General features: G+C 38.6%; 1 protein-coding gene across 2 annotated transcripts in view; it reads left to right on the plus strand.

The window, feature by feature from the left end:
- LOC126236815 (pseudouridylate synthase TRUB2, mitochondrial) overlaps window positions 1-16,135 on the plus strand; it is a 29,399-nt gene that overhangs the window by 3,091 nt on the left and 10,173 nt on the right. For both annotated transcript variants that reach the window (XM_049946410.1, XM_049946409.1), the window contains exon 3: window positions 4,989-5,205. In XM_049946410.1, coding sequence (XP_049802367.1) covers window positions 4,989-5,205 — 217 coding nt within the window. The remainder of the gene's footprint in view (window positions 1-4,988; window positions 5,206-16,135) is intronic.

A 16,135-nucleotide genomic window follows, 5' to 3' on the forward strand; every position in this document is an offset into this window, starting at 1 on the left:
ATTAGAAAAGTACCGGAACTTCAAGCGCTGGTAGAAAGCACCGAAGCTGAAATCATTATAGGTACGGAAACAGCCTTTGCATACAACCAGAATTTTTTTGGGTTCAGTGAAAACCTATTTGCCAGTATTCTGCTGTGGTAGTCACTAAAGGCATCATGTATTGCTCTCTTGAGAACCAAAAGTGTTTCATTCACTGTCTATCTCTATCTGTAGCCCTATGCTTTGTTTTATGCCTATTATGTAGTAATCTCCAGTTTCATTACACTGACTATATACCATAGCAGTTTCCTCCCATTATGGTCTCTTCTACTAGGTACATATCTATCCAGTGCATAGCTGTAGTTCCTCTACATGCTTCTGCCTTGTGCTGAAAGTTTCAAGTTCCCCATTGAGATGTGACACTACTGATTTTTTATGTTGTTTACTGAGCAAATATATCTTTCTGCTTGGATTAATTGTCCTTTTTGCTTTGGTAATCATTGTTAGCACAACTATATCATGGTCACTAATATCAGTTTCAGTGTGGACATCTTCAAAGAGCTCAGGTCTGTATTTTACCTTTAGGTCCAATGTATTTTCATCATGTGTGGAGTTTGTTTTGGTTGGCAGGAGAGCCAACACCGTGTTACTAGAAGGAGGCCGAAAGGCACGCGTTTTAGCTCACGCAGGCTGGCTTGAGGTCTGGAACAGGACAAGGAAATTAGAATTTAGAAAAACGGACATAGCTGGTGGAATACTTAACTTTAATCCGTTAATGAAGAACGTCGGTCTTGACGGTACATGATTCATAATATCAATAGTAACTGATAATGGCGCCTTGCTAGGTCGTAGCAAATGACGTAGCTGAAGGCTATGTTAAACTATCGTCTCGGCAAATGAGAGCGTATTTTGTCAGTGAACCTTCGCTATCAAAGTCGGTTGTACAACTGGGGCGAGTACTAGGAAGTCTCTCTAGACCTACCGTGTGGCGGCGCTCGGTCTGCAATCACTGATAGTGGCGACACACGGGTCTGACGTATACTAACGGACCACGGCCGATTTAAAGGCTATCACCTAGCAAGTGTGGTGTCTGGCGGTGACACCACAGAGTTCCAAATTATTTGTTCTCTCAGAGAAGGCGTTTGGTAACATTTTACAGGATTTCTTATCACACCCACTTCTAACAAGACTGTAATTTTCTCAGTTGACTTTTGAATCATTAAAAGTCGCCACCAATGATTACGTATGGTGGAAGAACTTAGACAAGTGAACTGAGGTTTTCTCTGAAGTTTTTATTTACATCAGGATATGAGTCTGGTGGGCAATAGAAGAATCAGATTATTATTTTATGCCCACCCCTGATACCAAGTCTTGCCCAAACAATATCACATGCATCTTAAATTTCTATCTTGATGGATGTGAGTTTCTTGTCTGCAGTGGCAAATACACCACTGGCTATCCTTTCAATATGCACTTAAATTTTTCCCAAAAATCGCATTGCTATCGGTTTCAGGTTTCAACCAACTTTCTGTACCTAGTATTATGTGAGCTTCACTACATTTCGTGAGCACTTGAAACTCTGGAATTTTATTGGGAATGCTTTGGCAGTTTACCATTAGGATTTTAATACTCTCACCTGTAGGAGGCGTTTCTTTTGATCTTATACTGATACTTCTGGGTTTCCAACAGCTATCGTTATCTGGATTGGATGGATAGTTGCCAAATGTGAAAACCCCTTGTGTGCACTTTATACACAGTCAGCTACTTGAGTAGCAGACTCTGATGTGTAGTACACACCTGACCCATTTATGGGATCCTATAGTTCTCAACCAAAAGTACAGGAAGTCACAGCCTAGCTTGTCACAAAATCTTCGAAGTCTCTAGTGCAGTCCTTCTACTCGACTCATAACCAAAGAGCCAAAATCAATTCGGGGGACAATGCTGCAAATTGTGAGCTTCATTGAAACTCTATGCACAACGGTGATCTTCTCAACCTTCTCTGTCAGTCATTGGAATGACACAAGTATGAGCTCAAAGCTCAGATGACAGGCATAATTTGTTCCAAGATGTGCCACAATCTGTAATTGGTTTCACCCTGTTCCAACAGTGGCTGCTGGAATAGCCTTTTCAACATGTTGAATAAGGCCCCAGGCTTACACACTGAGTGCACCTGGTATCAGTTCCTGTTCCTACCTGCCATTTCCGTAAGGGGTACCATCATTCACTGTACATTGGAACTGCTGGTGATTAATGGACACTGGACAAAACAGGTTTCCCCAAAAAAGATGAAGTGAGTCCTCTTGGATGAGTTTCAGTGGGAGAGAGCACCTCAAACTTGTTGGTTAGAGGGACTGGTATAACATGCTGAGTACTCCCTGGTCCTTGTCCATCCTGTACAGGACACCTAGATCTACCATTGACACGTTACTCATTTGAATGGTCTTGCAAATGAATTTCTGGCAGAGGTAAACCACAAAAACTATTCTGTTAGCATATTCAGTAGTCAGTAAGGGGTACCATCATTCACATTGGAACTGCTGGTGATTAATGGACACTGGACAAAACAGGTTTCCCCAAAAAAGATGAAGTGAGTCCTCTTGGATGAGTTTCAGTGGGAGAGAGCACCTCAAACTTGTTGGTTAGAGGGACTGGTATAACATGCTGAGTACTCCCTGGTCCTTGTCCATCCTGTACAGGACACCTAGATCTACCATTGACACGTTACTCATTTGAATGGTCTTGCAAATGAATTTCTGGCAGAGGTAAACCACAAAAACTATTCTGTTAGCATATTCAGTAGTCTTGCTGAGGCTTTTGATTGTATAGACCATAAAATTGTGCTTTGCAAACTAAGGTATGGTGTATAAACTGCAATTACTGAAAGAAAAAATCCACATTGACAAATGCTGCCATAGTGATAGATGTAAACTCAGGATGGGAGAACATAATATGGAATCAACAATGATTTGTACTTGTTCCACTCTTATCCTCAACTGAAATAAAATATGTTCCAGTGACTTAAAAGGACACTTATAAAAACTGTAATGTTTATCAGTAACATAATTATACTTATCAATGGCTGAAACTCGGCGTACCAGAAAAACACAGTCCAGATGATAGCTGAAAAGGTCTACATTGAATCCACTGTAAATGATTTAAGTGTCTCAAAAAAGCTTATAGTAGTATGGCAATGTAAAGTATTTGGGGAAGCATAAATAATGGAAGGAGTCAAGGTAACAACTCATGATATAGTTGCGACAAGATGGCGATAGGAAAATAAACGAGACAGAAGTTTGCTGATCCTTTACGTACAGGTCCGAAACCACAAACGAGGTCTGCTGGAAAAGTATCAGCTTCATGTGAGTGTGAATTTCCTCCTGCCTGCTGATAGCGTCAAATGCTGGCAAGCAGCAGTTGAATGAGGTAGCAGTTTAAAGACAGCTGGACATCGGTGGAGAACAAGCCATGGTCCAGTTGGTCATCAACTTGCCGAAATGACCAAGTCACTCTTTCAAGGTGAACATGGTAGTGATGTGAGACTGTCATGTGCATATCAGGGAAATTACGGAAGAGGTTGGTGTCAGTGCTTTCTTGACACAATCTGTTAAGACCAAAGATTTACCCATGAAGAGAGTGTTGGTGAAATTTGTTCCTAAGCTGCTGACGGTGGAGCAAAAGCAACTTTGTGTTGAAGTCTCACAGTAAATGCTGGACTCTACAAACAGCGACCTTGATTTCGTTCACACCATAATCACTATATGATGAGTCCTTGGTGTACAGGTATGCTCCAGAAACCAAATCCCAATCGTCACAGTGGAAACATTCCTCATCACAAAGACCAAAGGAGGTCCACCAATTATGTCGAAGCGATGCTGACTGCTTTCTTTCACTCCAACAGCCTGTTACACCATGAGTACGCACCACAGGGTCAAACAATCACCAAAGACAACCACAGGGACGTCCTCCATCGCCTAGGTGATGCTGTGCAGCCCAAAAGACCGGACTTGGCACCTACGTCATGAAATGCAACACGTTATCTTGCACTTGATTCAGACTTTTTTGGCAAAAAACCAGATTTCTGTGCCTCAACAGGCTCCTTACTGTAATGATATCGCCTCCTGCAACTTCTGGATGTTCCCCAAACTCAAGATGCCATTGAAAGAAACACAGTTTCAGATGAGAGGACTTTATGGCAGCAATGAAAGCCAAGATCAACTCCATTCCAAAAGACGTTTTTTCGGCACCCTTCCAACAATGGCGGCATCACTGAGAGAAGTGTGTGAAGTCCCAAAAGAGGTATTTTGAGGGTGATTAGTTGTCCAACACTCCAGGTAAGCCAGTTTTTTTTCTCCCCTGGCCAGCGGTCAGATAGTTTTCTAACAGACCTTGTATTGTCATTGATACCAGTGCTGAAATGCAGCAGCAGTCATACTAATAGTGTACATGTGAGCGAAGTATTGTTTTTCCCATCCCTCGCTTTCTTTTCCTCCCTTAGCTGCCTTAGTTAACATTTTCTTTCTTCAATGTCTGCCAGTTTCTGGTGATCTGCTGTGTAATTTCTCTATGTTTGCTGCAAAATCGTCATTCCAGTATCTGTTAATGGAGTCAAAATTGGGACCAATATTGCTGCTATAGGCCAATTCATTCATCAATATGCTAAATCACCTATTGCCCCCAGAATGTTGTGTTATTCGTGCAAGGAAGAGATCCTGGTTCAAACTCTGGTTCTGTACACCATTTTAATAGGCAGAAACGCTCATTAGAGCATGTAGTAATGTCTATTGAAAATAATGGTGCTGTATCAGCAGCAATAATAGTAGGTAGTGTTAGTAGCATTATTAGAGGTGGTAATAACAGAAGAAAAATAGAGTTAACAACCAGATACTATATTTAGCATTTATTGTTTTACAGAGCTCTGTAAGGCAATTACTTGTTTATTATGCCACAATTTAATAAATTGCAGTATCAAATATTGGAATAGATTATAATTGATAATTTCTCATTTGCAGTTATTGGTATAAATAAAGGAGCACAAGCAGCTCAGAAATTTCATTTGAGTAGACCAACAAGAAGTTACCATATAAAGGGACAGCTGGGCTATGCCACTGACACTTATTTCCGAGATGGGAAAGTGGTTGAGAAGGCAACATTTGGACATGTGAAGCAAGCAAAGTTGGACAGAGTTCTGGCATCTGTCCAAGCAGCACATCAAAAACATATGTTTCAGTAAGTTAAAGAAGAATGCATGTATAAGTATATTCTTGCATTAAGTTATCCCTCTCGTAATATGCATGTAAAAGAGAACTCATTGTGCATTAGGGTAATCAGAATTCTGCCTAAGGGTTTCCTGGATATGTTCTTGAACTGCTGAATCAAATGTCTTCCAAGTACACACTTATTAAACTGTAGCAGTTACCATGTCACTAATCTTGAGCTTGATGTAGCAACAAAAAGGAGTTGTAAATAATGTTTTTGTGAAAACTTTTCCTCAACCTGTCAGCATAGTGTCAGCTCGACTACTTTCATAGTTAGTGTTTACTTTTCATTGTAGGTTCCTTCAGTGGATGCCGTGGAGCTGTAGTGGCATTTTGATGCATAGTAAAAGTTTCGTTGTAAGATAATTACGTGAGTAGCAGTCAATGTGTAAGGTTCGGTATGTTGTTGTTGTTGTGGTCTTCAGTCCTGAGACTGGTTTGATGCAGCTCTTCATGATACCCTATCCTCTGCAAGCTTCTTCATCTCCCAGTACTTACTGCAACCTACATCCTTCTGAATCTGCTTAGTGTATTCATCCCTTGGTCTCCCTCTACGATTTTTACCCTCCACGCTGCCCTCCAATGCTAAATTTGTGATCCCTTGACGCCTCAGAACATGTCCTACCAACCAGTCCCTTCTTCTTGTCAAGTTGTGCCACAAACTCCTCTTCTCTCCTATTATATTCAATACCTCATTAGTTACGTGATCTACCCATCTAATCTTCTGCATTCTTCTGTAGCACCACATTTCGAAAGCTTCTATTCTCTTCTTGTCCAAACTATTTATCATCCATGTTTCACTTCCATACATGGCTACACTCCATACAAATACTTTCAGAAACGACTTCCTGACACTTAAATCTATAATCGATGTTAACAAACTCCTCCTCTTCAGAAACGCTTTCCTTGCCATTGCCAGTCTACATTTTATATCTTCTCTACTTCGACCATCATCAGTTATTTTGCTCCCCAAATAGCAAAACTCCTTTACTACTTTAAGTGTCTCATTTCCTAATCTAATTCCCTCAGCATCACCCGACTTAATTCGACTCCATTCCATGATCCTCGTTTTGCTTTTGTTGATGTTTATCTTATATCCTCCTTTTAAGACACTGTCCATTCCGTTCAACTGCTCTTCCAACTCCTTTGCTGTCTCTGACAGAATTACAATGTCATCGGCGAACCTCAAAGTTTTTATTTCTTCTCCATGGATTTTAATAACTACTCCGAATTTTTCTTTTGTTTCCTTCACTGCTTGCTCAATATACAGATTTAATAACATCGGGGAGAGACTACAATCCTGTCTCACTCCCTTCCCAACCACTGCTTCTCTTTAATGTCCCTCGACTCTTATAACTGCCATCTGGTTTCTGTACAAATTGTAAATAGCCTTTTGCTCCCTGTATTTTACCCCTGCCAACTTCAGAATTTGAAAGAGAGTATTCCAGTTAACGTTGTCAAAAGCTTTCTCTAAGTCTACAAATGCTAGAAACGTAGGTTTGCCTTTCCTTAATCTTTCTTCTAAGATAGGGCGTAAGGTCAGTATTGCCTCACGTGTTCCAACATTTCTATGGAATCCAAACTGATCTTCCCCGAGGTCGACTTCTACCAGTTTTTCCATTTGTCTGTAAGGAATTCGCGTTAGTATTTTGCAGCAGTGACTTATTAAACTGATAGTTCGGTAATTTTCACATATGTCAACACCTGCTTTCTTTGGGATTGGAATTATTATATTCTTCTTGAAGTCTGAGGGTATTTCGCCTGTCTCATACATCTTGCTCACCAGATGGTAGAGTTTTGTTAGGGCTGGCTCTCCCAAGGTTATCAATAGTTCTAATGGAATGTTGTCTACTCTGGGGGCCTTTTTTCAACTCAGGTCTTTCAGTGCTCTGTCAAACTCTTCACACAGTATCGTATCTCCCATTTCATCTTCATCTACATCCGCTTCCATTTCCATAAGATTGTCCTCAAGTACATCACCCTTGTATAGACCCTCTATATACTCCTTCTGCTTTCCCGTCTTTGCTTAGTACTGGGTTTCCATCTGAGCTCTTGATATTCATACAAGTGGTTCTCTTTTCTCCAAAGGTCTCTTTAATTTTCCTGTAGGCAATATCTATGTTACCCCTAGTGAGATAAGCCTCTACATCCTTACATTTGTCCTCTAGCCATCCCTGTTTAGCTATTTTGCACTTCCTGTCGATCTCATTTTTGAGACGTTTGTATTCCTTTTTGCCTGCTCCTTTTACTGCAGGTTCAATAAGCAGAAGTTTAACAGTTTCTGGTTTCCAGGAAGATCATTTACCTCCTGTCTGTTATCCAGTACATCAGCATAGTCTTCGCAGTACATACTACTGGACTAATATCCTACACTCACATTTTATCTCCACTGTAATATTTCGTTCCCTGGCTCAGACCTACCCCAAAACTATTTCTTTGATACACTAAGCATTGTATATTATCTGACATGACAGTTAGATGTGCAAATTTGGTAGTCATTCAAGGAAGCAAATATAGTATTCATTCAAGGAAATCATAAAGGTCCTGTTGTGTCGTCCATTTTGTCCTGGTACCTAGGAAGGCTGTCAATTGTTTCCCTAGATGAGCAGCACTATTTATGTTGCAGATTTCACCGAAAATGTGTCTGTGTCATATTTAAATGAAAGATATGTGGGAATGACGATCCAAGTCGATCCCAGATTGAGTTTTAGATTTCACTGCCATCTTGTAGTAGAAACAAAGAACTTCCACACTGTGAAACTTAAACTTCGAAGAAATGACCGATGTTCATGTAATTCAGGTTCAAAGTTGCTTTGGATAATGATCAAAAGTCACATTGTTCCTTTGGAACACATTCGGGTGTTAATTATTCATTGTTTTAAACAGTCTGAGAATAAGATTGTTAGTGCACTCATAGTTGTGCTGTAGCTCTTTGCCAAGATAGTGTTCAAATATTTGGACAATGTCAAGCAGTATTTGTGATAATTCTACTGAAGAACCTGCAGCTAGTTCAAAGAAGAGGGAGGGTGCATTTCGAGTGCTTCAAAACGCATGCAAGCTATGAGTCACAACACTGGCAATGGCTTTAAGTGTTCGCCCTTGAAGTATTTTGTAAATGCAACTAGCTCAGAAAGAAATGCATTGATTGAAGAGTTTAATGAACTAACATCTTATGATAAACAAAATGCACATCTGTCTGGTCTGATCAGTGAAGCCTGTATTTGGCAGGAATATTGTTAAGGTAGTAAGGGATGAAAAGCATTTCCGTCCATCCATGGCGTTACAGGATGGACGACACATTCCTTCGCCGCTACACAGCAAGCACACTTAGATATAAGGGGTAAACATAATAATAGGGCACACGAACTTAAGAGTGAAATAATAGACAAAGTTCATTAAGGTAGACAATCGATCAAAGAACATACTACCCATTTCAGCTTGCATATGACAGTAAGAAACTATATTTGTCTGAAGACTTTACTGACAGGAAGTCACATCAGATGTACTTAAACTAATTTTCAGAAACCCAATATCCTGTGAATACTATTATCACATTTTTGTGACAAAATGTCTGCTACTGAGGGACTGACATCTCAAACATCAATTTAAGCTGATGTTGCTCAAGCTGATTCACAGATAGCTTGCAATCGAAACCAGAGTTGCAATTACAATGGATTACCAGAAAAATCTCCCACTTCCCAATATCGCAACAAGTGAGATTTACTACAGATGGCAGCTGCCATTTTACTAATCTAACATACAGTGTCTTTGTACAGGGAAGTCCATTTTCTATACCTACAATCAAACTATTTCAAACAATGATTCAGATGATGTTCATTCTATGTGATGACATTACTCCACTAAATTCATACACTGCAGTGTACGCGAACTCTGTGTATTCTGCAATTCTCGCTCAGAACAGAACAAGAACTACAGTGTGTTTTGTTTATGTCATTTCTCGATGCTTGCAAAAGGCAGGTTTGTCTACAACTGTGTAACCCAGTGAAAGGTCATTTCTATCTTGAATGTGACAGAATATGGCTCTAGTAAATACAAAGACAAAATGTGAAACACCAAATGACTGGTGTCAAGTTACGGAAATTGAAGACGACTTCTAGAACCCATTGTTGCAGTGGACTGCAAGCAAAACTTTCTTCAGTGGGGGAAATTTCTAAATGAAAGTTACAGGAAGAAATACCCTTTTGCTCAAAGAATTATCTCAAAGGTTCTCATGATGCAGAATGATAAACTGGCCCGCCTGCGACGGCTATGCTTTGACCCTTATGGAAACTGCAAGATCATTGAAGCTCCTTATCTTCACAAGTTAAAGGAGAAGCCCCTGCCTTCGCAAATTCATCTACAACTTCTTGACATCCCTAAAGCAAAATATGACAGTCTGCAAATTTTGATGCAGTTTTGTGGTCCAGTAGTTCAGCAATATTTAAGTTCATTAAGTTCATTATTATGATGAAGATGAGGGAGGTAACATTTCATAATATTACAAACATTCTAACTCTTGGCTTAGAAATTTTTCACCTATTTATATAGTGCTATTAATAAATGTTACTGTATTGCATTATTAAAAAATAAGTTCTGCCTCATGTGTAAAGTTGATATTTAGGGGAAAAAGTCTCATTATAAAAAAGTTCTAACCATACTTTCTATGCTTTTAAATTCATTTAAGATATTGTAAAGACTTTAATAATAATTTTTACCTCACAAAATTAATTCTGTTTATTGTTGTACTAAGTTTTTCACTCTTGTACTGTATTATTGCAAATAGACCTACTATTACGTCAAGATAAAATATTGCTTTATTGAATTATTCTGTGTGTCAAGTATAAGAGTGATATGTTGGTAATAATATTCAGAAAACAGTAGTTTCTAAGCATTTAAATTCATTTAGGGTAGAATAGACTTAGATTATTTTTACCGTGCAAATTTTGTTTATTGTTGTATTCATACATTTTTCATTGTTGTACAGCACTATTGCAAGTGGATATTATGTCATTATATAACATATAAAGTAGACAACAATTTAGGAGGGGGTCTATAAATTATTTATTATAGAAACCTAATAACAGTCCTCAAAGTTTAAAATTTGATTTTCTCAGAATCTTGCAAACTGAACTTGGGTTACTGTTCCCACGTACACTTCAAATGGTACCGGTACACCTGGAATTGTTGATTTTCTTAGTGAGCTGGCTCCACATTATATTGTTCTGACTTCAGGCCAACTTCCTTCTTATTGCTCCTAATGTCTCATGAAACTAGCTTTAGTTCTTTATTTATTTATTTTATTCTATTGAGCCTTTATGTAACACAACATACAATTACATAAAGCACTATCTTAAGTGAAACTTTCAATACTGCTTCACCAACTCGGTCACCTTCCAACCCATCTTAGACCTCTGGCTACACTACAAATCAACATGTCACCAGATCTAAAATGTCATACCCACATTCATTGACTTCACCAACTCACAACTGGAATATAACCTTTCAGCTTAACCTAGATTTTGTATTATGCTACAGATTAGTCTGTTATGGTGACCTAAACTCCAAAAACAAATATTGTCCGTGTTCTTTTCTCGTGTTTACTCACATATGACGTCCCACATCACATTATCACTTTGATGCAACATTGTCTGGGCATGGTACCATGTTATATTGTAAAACAACAGTCACAAAATAAAACTGACATTCTGGCCACAGTTACTGTGGTCGTTCTCTCAGTAGACCCAGAGGAAGACCAACCATGGCCGCAACATCAGTTTCATTCTGTGACATTTATTTCACGATATAACATAGTACCAGAGCCAGGAAACTTTTATTTTAATGGACTTTGGCTATGGAACTCTACATACTTACAAAAATATTGGTGTGATAGGTTAAATATTAATCTGAAATTATTAATAGTAGGGACAGAATAACAAAGGTGACAACCATGTCCTACTATGTAGAAACATACTAGCATTCCTGTGGAATAGTGCAGGAACAATGCGGAAAGCCTTAACCTGCATGTACAGAAATTAAGCATAAAAATTTAATATCCCGTTTCAGCGGTTGAAATATTTTATGCTTTTATGAATGCTGTACTTGGTGGTTTTCTTCCATTTTTGTATACTGTTAACATTAATTGAATACCTGCCGGCAAAAATGTTGTAACCCTCAAAATACAAATTGTACTGGAGGCGCGAAAAACCATTACCTACGGAACAGGTTTACAAACAGCAGAAATAGCATTCACAATCACTTGAAATGACTCCATTGCTGATTAATGTGTACAAGTTGTGGCAGTATGTGACCTGAAAAGCAAGATATTACAGATTTTCGTTCGGCATCCATGCAAAAACGTTGTAACTCTAACGAGAATAGCACACTTTTGTGGGTTACAACATTTATACCATTGATATTATTTAACCTCTAATACTGTTTATTGGTTTTATTCTGATTAGGCGTAAAAACAATTTGCATTATACAATGTCGGAACTTCTGGGTGTTTGACTGAAGGCAGAAATATTGTTACAAATGAAGGGTTTGTAGTGATAAACGATCACATTTTCATTTCACAAGAATATAACAAAACAGAATTGATACTGCACACGCAGTTTAAATGAACTGTTATTAATAGTTCCCACTGTGTAACATGATTATTCACGGCACACAAGACGTATTGTTGCAAACGTACATTTTGCGTGACCAACCATGACATTGTCACTTTACTTCATCTTTAGGTTTTCATACAACTCTCAGTATTTTTCAAGAATATATCTACACATGTCTAGCAGATTAGCTTTCTTTTCTGTAGAGACAGGCAATGGCTCACCATAAAGTCTAGGTAAGTCATTCAAGCTAAACACCATTATAGTCTAAACCGTAGAATTCTTGAAACAGCTCTCTGTTGTCCTCCGTTTTTAGTGTTTTACTCTGGTATCTACATTTGCAGGTAGCAATCTATAAAGGGAGCACGACGTAATGATACATATGGTTAACCACATTAACGTCAAAGGTAAAGGCTATGACAGCGCATTACAATATAATGTTTGCGAATAACGTATGGAATCTCCCATTTCACAGAAATATTGTGTTAGATTGGCATACAGTTTTTATGCACCAACCTGTTCAGCAGGGATTTTCCCAGGTACTGGTTTGCTATTGTGGGCCAAATATGGTTGCCCCGAATTCTGTTTGTGTTTCTTCGCATTCCTCCTCCATTCACTATACTTAATTTTCCGTTTCCGGCCCCTATTTATACCTTCGCACATGCTCTGACTTAATGTCACACAACATTTCTTATCCATGTTTACAACGTTTCTGCATCCGAGCACCTCGCAACGAATAGGAAACAAACAAAAAATGGTGCATAATGTACATGTTTGCCAATATAACTTCATACACGCCTTACTCTTGGCCCATACAATGTTTATACGTGACAAACTGGTTTCTTTGAAAAGTGTGGGTTACAATGTTTTTGCCGGCAGGTATTCAATTGTATTTTGAAATTTAAACACTTTATTCCCACATAACACGGTTAAGATGTAACATGTTTAAAAATTGATTAAGCCTAACATAAACTATACTGATGTTCAGATAAGATGACGATTGCATGAAGCATTCTGCACAGAGAAGGATGGAGAACACATTGCAGCATTGCGAGTGTGCTCTCTGTTTCTGTCCCATGCCTCAAACTCCAGCCGTTGCCTATCCTAGTAATTGTCAGTGTTGGCGTGAGAGCCACATTGGTCCAGTGTGCCTGCTTCTGAGTCTCCCCAGAAAAAACTGTAGGTTTTGAAAACTATCACCGTCACCTCTTAACGTAATACTTCTCATGTTTGCTTCGTGGCACTCCAATGAGCATACAGTGCCTATGCACCCTCACCATACCTAAACTAACATGAAAATCAGTGCATATGTTCTACGTGCACCCTGAAACGAAAGATACAGGACATAGGAGAATAATGCTTTTGGCTAGAGCGTCACATGGTATTCTGTTCCTTGCCACTGTGCATCACTCCACAACTGGCATTCTTATACACACCTTTATAGGAGCTGTCACAGCCATCACTACCACAATTTTTATTTCCACATTTTGCATAATATTTGTTAATTTAATAATGGGTATTTACACTGAGCTATTATCTTGTCAGCCGTTTACAGCAAACACAATATTGAACTCCAGTTAGCCCATGTACTGTGTTAATTTGAATTTGTTACATGCAAAAGGCAGAGACACAGATCTGAGCCCTGTTCATTAGAAAGGCCCACCAAAAAGCAGAGATGGAGCTGAACTGCCCCCTGATGAACAGTGCTCACATTTATAAACAGCATTACATTTTGATATTGAATCAGCCAAATGTTTTGTTACATGCCTTTCTCGTGCAAGTGCTTTACTGACAGTTGTCAAAGCATGATTCACAACCTGCCTTCGTAGCCAGGAAGTTGCAAATATACCCACACACTCCACTGCAGAGTGAAAATTCGTTCTGGAAATTTACTTGCAATTTCTGAATGGCTCTTCAGTATGTAGTAAGGCCAAATTAATGCTTTAGTAATTTTTTTGTGATAAGTAAACTGTCGGCACAGAATTGTTTGGGTTGTAAGTTACCTATTGGTGCTTAGCAGTATAACACTCTTAATACCTGTTCTGGGTGCCCATGATATTTATGTGGGACAGCTCTGTTGCTTTTTTAGTTTTGTTGGTTATCATAATGGCTATGAGTATCGTCAAGTTGAGAGCAGAGTATATCCATTGTTGTTTCAGTCTCAAACTGTGGAGCAGGAAGGATGTGATAACCCTGTAGTGTCTTGCCTCGCTATGTCATGAGAAGTAGCTTTGTTTCTTGGTCTCTCTGTACATTGTGATTGTAAGTGGAGAGCATATCTGCCAATGTATTGTTAAAATATCCCATGAGATGATTTGTGGATGGTGATAGTGATCATCCTGTGGGTGACTCTGTGAAACTGTCTGTGATCTGTTTTAACAAAGGCAGTTAAAAGGAAATAGAATTCGTTACATATTCTTTCCTCTTTATTTCAGAGTTGTGTCTTCCACAATGAACTTTGCAACTTCCAGGACAACAATTTCTCAGTTTTGGTGAAAGCATTGTGAGTGAGGTAAATCATACACATAATTATGCACCGATTTCCATTTATCTACTTCAAGAACCTGTTTGACATTATTACGAAAAGGCTGGATTGCTACTCACCACGTAGTAGAGATGGCACTACAAAAAGACTGCTAAACAAGTAAGCTTTTAGCCAAAAGACCTGCTTCAGAAGTAGAAAACACACATACATTCACACAAACACAACTCACTCACACAAGCACTGTCTCTTGCAGCCGAGGCAACCAGGCACTCTATCCTTTTCATAATATTGCCTTTATTCTATCCTGGATTTCCATTATAAAGAGCCTCTTTGAAGGATATCATCCTGTCACAGGGACTCTCTACAAGTTTTGAGGGGACCTGGCCAAGGACACTTGAATTTTAATCCTCTTGGATCTTCACAAATACCAGAGGGGAAAATGTTTGAGAATTGTGAAAATATTTTGAGATGCTTTTCCGTAAATGAGTTGGCGTGATCAGTGACCATTTCTGTCTGATTGGACTGTAATTTCTTTTATACAGTTCACTGTATATTAATCAGCAGTTTTCTTTGGAGCCTGCTTCTCTGTCCGCAGCTTTTACAGTCTTCTTCAACATCAAGTCCTCTCTTTGTTCAGTAGGGGTATTTGTCAAGATAACAGCGAGAGAATTGTCATCCTTGTAGGAGTTTTTCTCTAAACGATCCATCAAAAGACAGTTGATGGTATGCCATTACATCTGATTTTGTTTTCCTCTGTAAAATTTTACTTCTCCAGCCTCTCTGTCAATCCTGCAAACTATCCTAGTAGATCTGTCAGGCTTGTTATCTAGTGTAAAAAACGACGAGTTGCTACAATATCAAATTTCAGATAAATAAATGTGGTATAAATTTACTCATTATCCACAGTTTCTCACTCACAGAATAATTCTTCTCAGACTACCTATAATATGAGATTGTTCCAAGAAAATTTCTCATGCCAAATGTTTATTTGGACACTGGAAAATGTGTTGCCTCTTTCTGATTCAGTTCAAAGCACATCTATATTAACTGGGCGACCCAAGAATTTTATTTCTTCAGCAACAAAGACGACGCTCTCTCACGGATCCAGGTAGAGCACGCATCATTATAGCAGTTCCAGCTTGATTTCTAGGGACCAATGACCTCAGCAGTTTGGTTCCTTAAGAAATCACATACACATTTTCTTAATTTCTTTTCAAATGTCTTTTCAAAGGCAGTGATGTCATTTGGGTAGCATTGTCTACTGTAGATACATTGCCCAGACCAGTTGTTATGACTGGATCTGTGAAAGCCATTTTTTTTTTTCCTGGGCAGACTCACTAGCCTTGTCCTATCAGTATCCAGTCTACATATTTACAATGAAGAAATAATTTACTACTTTCAGACAACTCAAAATGTTGTATTTAAAGGCAATGGATAGCTATTCTTTGTGATAATTTTCTTCATTTGCTTATGATTGTCACAGAAATGCCATGTGTTGTCTTTCTTCTTTACAAAAACCATATAAGAGATGGAGGTCTGTTTTAATAGTTGAAATGTTTTATCTTACTGCTTTTCTCTTCTTTTTTTCCCTTCAAATTACGTATCACTAAAATGGGGGAGTAACTGTGGCTATACACAGCAGTGGTAAATCCAGTGTTCCCAAGATCATTCATGACTGTTACGATTGTTGTTGGCCAATAAATTTCTTTTATGAGTAAAGAACCTTTTTGTAACTGACTAGAGTTTCAGAAACCAAACAAATTATTGGCTGGAACTTTTCTCACTGATGACAGCAGATTCATAGTAGGATC

This window comes from Schistocerca nitens, chromosome 2, assembly GCF_023898315.1.
Source record: "Schistocerca nitens isolate TAMUIC-IGC-003100 chromosome 2, iqSchNite1.1, whole genome shotgun sequence".
Taxonomy (NCBI): Eukaryota; Metazoa; Arthropoda; class Insecta; order Orthoptera; family Acrididae; genus Schistocerca; species Schistocerca nitens.